The sequence below is a fragment of the Miniopterus natalensis genome, chromosome X (genome assembly GCF_054644295.1).
Source record: "Miniopterus natalensis isolate mMinNat1 chromosome X, mMinNat1.hap1, whole genome shotgun sequence".
NCBI classification, from domain to species: domain Eukaryota; kingdom Metazoa; phylum Chordata; class Mammalia; order Chiroptera; family Miniopteridae; genus Miniopterus; species Miniopterus natalensis.
The window spans coordinates 77,468,438-77,471,243 of NC_142103.1; the positions used below are offsets into that span (position 1 = coordinate 77,468,438).

General features: G+C 48.5%; 1 protein-coding gene across 1 annotated transcript; it reads right to left on the bottom strand.

Annotated features, from left to right (window-relative positions):
- Nucleotides 1-2,227: 2,227 nt before the first annotated feature.
- Nucleotides 2,228-2,806, bottom strand: DUSP21 (dual specificity phosphatase 21). The gene has a single exon (XM_016218383.2). The coding sequence runs from the start codon at nt 2,804-2,806 to the stop codon at nt 2,228-2,230; it is 579 nt and encodes a 192-aa protein (XP_016073869.2).

The following is a 2,806-nucleotide window of genomic DNA, read 5'->3' on the forward strand; positions in this document are numbered from 1 at the left end:
CCAGAACCTCAGAATGTGACCTTATTTGGAAATAGGGTTGTTGCAGACATAATTAGTTGAGATGAGGTCATAATGAAGTAGATGAGGTCATGCTAAACCCTTAATATGACTGGTGTCCTTATAAGAAGAGGGAAATTTGAACACAGACATGCACAGAGGGAAGACAGATGTGAAGTCACACTAGGGACTATGGCTATGTGATCACAGCAATGCATCTAGAAGGATTGCCAGCAATCACCAGAAACTAGGAAGTGGCAAGGAAGGATTTTCCATCCAGGTTTCTGCCAGAAAGGCTGCTTTGTGGGGGCTCTGCCATACCAGCCCTTGTGTTCTGTGAGACTGTTCTTCCATCTTTTTTTTTTTTTTTTTTAAACATATCTTTATTGATTTCAGAGAGAGAAGAAAGGAGGGGGAGAGAGAGAGAGAGAGAAACATCAATGATGAGCGAGTCATTGATCGGCTGCAGCCCGCAACCCGAGCATGTGCCCTGGCCGGGAATCGAACCCTGATCTCCTGGATCCTAGGTCGATGCTCAACCACTGAGCCACGCCCGGCCTGGCTGTTCTGCCATCTTTAAAAGGAGGGGATCTGTCTAGAGCAGTGTTTTTCATAGCCCACCCCACCCTACCCCAAGTTGCATCTTTGAGCTTTCATTTTGTGGAATTGGGGGTGAGGGCGAGTTTGGAGAGAAAGGGCTTTCAGATTCCACTGGGCTATGGACCCACAGGTCTGTATCAACTGAAGTAGTTGTGCTGCTGTCTCACATATTTCTTTTCTAAAATCCTCTGGATTGAAATAGCTGCTCCCAAGCCAGAGCCAGATACCTGGGGAGTTTAAACAATTCCGTATTCCAAGGCCTACTTCTGGGGACCATTCATTTGTCCCTTTGTCAAGTTCCTCCATGGATCCTGGTAGATCCTGAGGTGCTGGCTCTTAATGATCAGTGATTCTAAACAAGGCCTTTGGTGATGGTGGTTGGGAGGTGGTGGTGGCTGGAATTGTGCTTCTTGGTTCTTGTTTGTACATAGATTAAACAGAGTGATACAATGGCTCTAAATCTAGGCTTCCTCTGAGGTAGAATCCTAAGGAAACTTAAACCATTTGTTTTTACAGACAGGATGAGTTTTTGGAAGGGCACTTGGTAGATAATAAAGAGCTGTGCACAGATGGGGAAAATGTCATTGTGAGGATGAATGTGTTGACCCCCACCCAGCAGGGCCAATGAGTATCATTAATAACAAGAGCTGCCCTTTATTCCAAGCATGGAACCATTCATGTGCTAGGTCTCATGCTAAGGAATTTAAACCTCACAACCACCCTGTGAGAGATGGTCTGTCACTGCTTTCATAGGTGAGGAAGCAGAGGCTCTGGGAGCCCCCAGGTCGCAATGGGAGGAGGTATCAAAGATGACAGGACTATGTCCTAGCCAGCAGCTTCAGCCTTCGAAGGCAAGGCCCCTAAGAGAAATCCTTGAGGCCTGGTGTCAGGCCTGTTCTTTCAGCACTTGCCCTGGATGGAGAAGGGGATTAATGTCCCTTTTCTCAAAGGCTGGCTGGCATCACCAGGGGTACCTTGAGGCTTTGGTATCTAGTACAGTACTTGAAAAAATATTTTTAAACTTTATATAGTGGAATCATTGCTTTGAAAACTATTTTATGTGTAAATCCAATCTAGAAAACCAGAGTTGGGCCACTGTGGTTGAAGGTAAAGGCAGGGGTGGCCTGAGACTTCCTCAAGGCCCTCAAGGCTTCCAGAGCACCCATGAAAGCTACTTATCCAGTAGGTTGGCACTTACATCCTGCAGGGAGTGTCATGATATCTAAGGCTTTGGCTTTGGCATGGGAAGAACTAGGCGGGACTCTTGCTGCAGGTGTAGGGGGATTGGGAGGGGGCAGGATGGGGGGAGGGGTCCCTCCTGCATTAGGCAGCATCCAGCAGAGCCCAGATGCAGGTCCATCTGAGCTGGGCACCACTTTCCCCACCCTCCTCTCCATGATCAGCTGCGCACAGGATAAGAAATATTGTCACCATCTCACACTGAATGGATTTTATTCTTTGACCATAAGGCTCGCTAAGTTAAACACTTCAACAGCCCCCACCCCCCACCCCCCGCTTTTTGCTTGCCCTTCTAAAAGGCATTGGGTTGTCTTCACGGACCAAAGTTCAGCAGTCCTGTTCCATGTTGGTATAGAATCGATAGGAGGTGTTAGGGGCTGGGCAGGAAGGCTCACATTGACATCATCAGACGGAACTCCTTCTGGTACACGTCTGGAACCATACCCACTGGAGAATCAATCATCTGGACGGTGTTTTTGGTAAAGAGCTTGTATTCATAATGTATAAGCTGTTCCCAGAAGCCATTGTTAGGTCGGATGATGGGGCGGCAGCACTTGGTCCATGTGTGGGCGTCGAGCAGCGACACGGTGTGGTACTTCATCAGGAAGGCCATGCAGACTGTGGCCGAGCGGCTCACGCCGGCGGCGCAGTGCACCAGCGTGCGGCCCTGTTTCATCTCCACGCTGTGGATGTGATCAGCTATGGGATCAAAAAAGTCACAGATGCGCGCGCTGGGAGAGTCAGTCACTGGTACCTTTAGGTATTGAATGTCCTCAAAAAATGTGTTGACTACCTCCACTGAAACATTGATGACAGTCGTGATGCGATTGCTGGACAACAAGAATCTGTTGTTAGCCGCCATACTATTACTTATATAAAGGCTGCTGGTTATCTGGGAGATGCCATGGACCCACGAGGGCTGTGGGGCAACCTTAACCGGCAAGGGACGTGGTGGTGGTGGTGTTGTCAT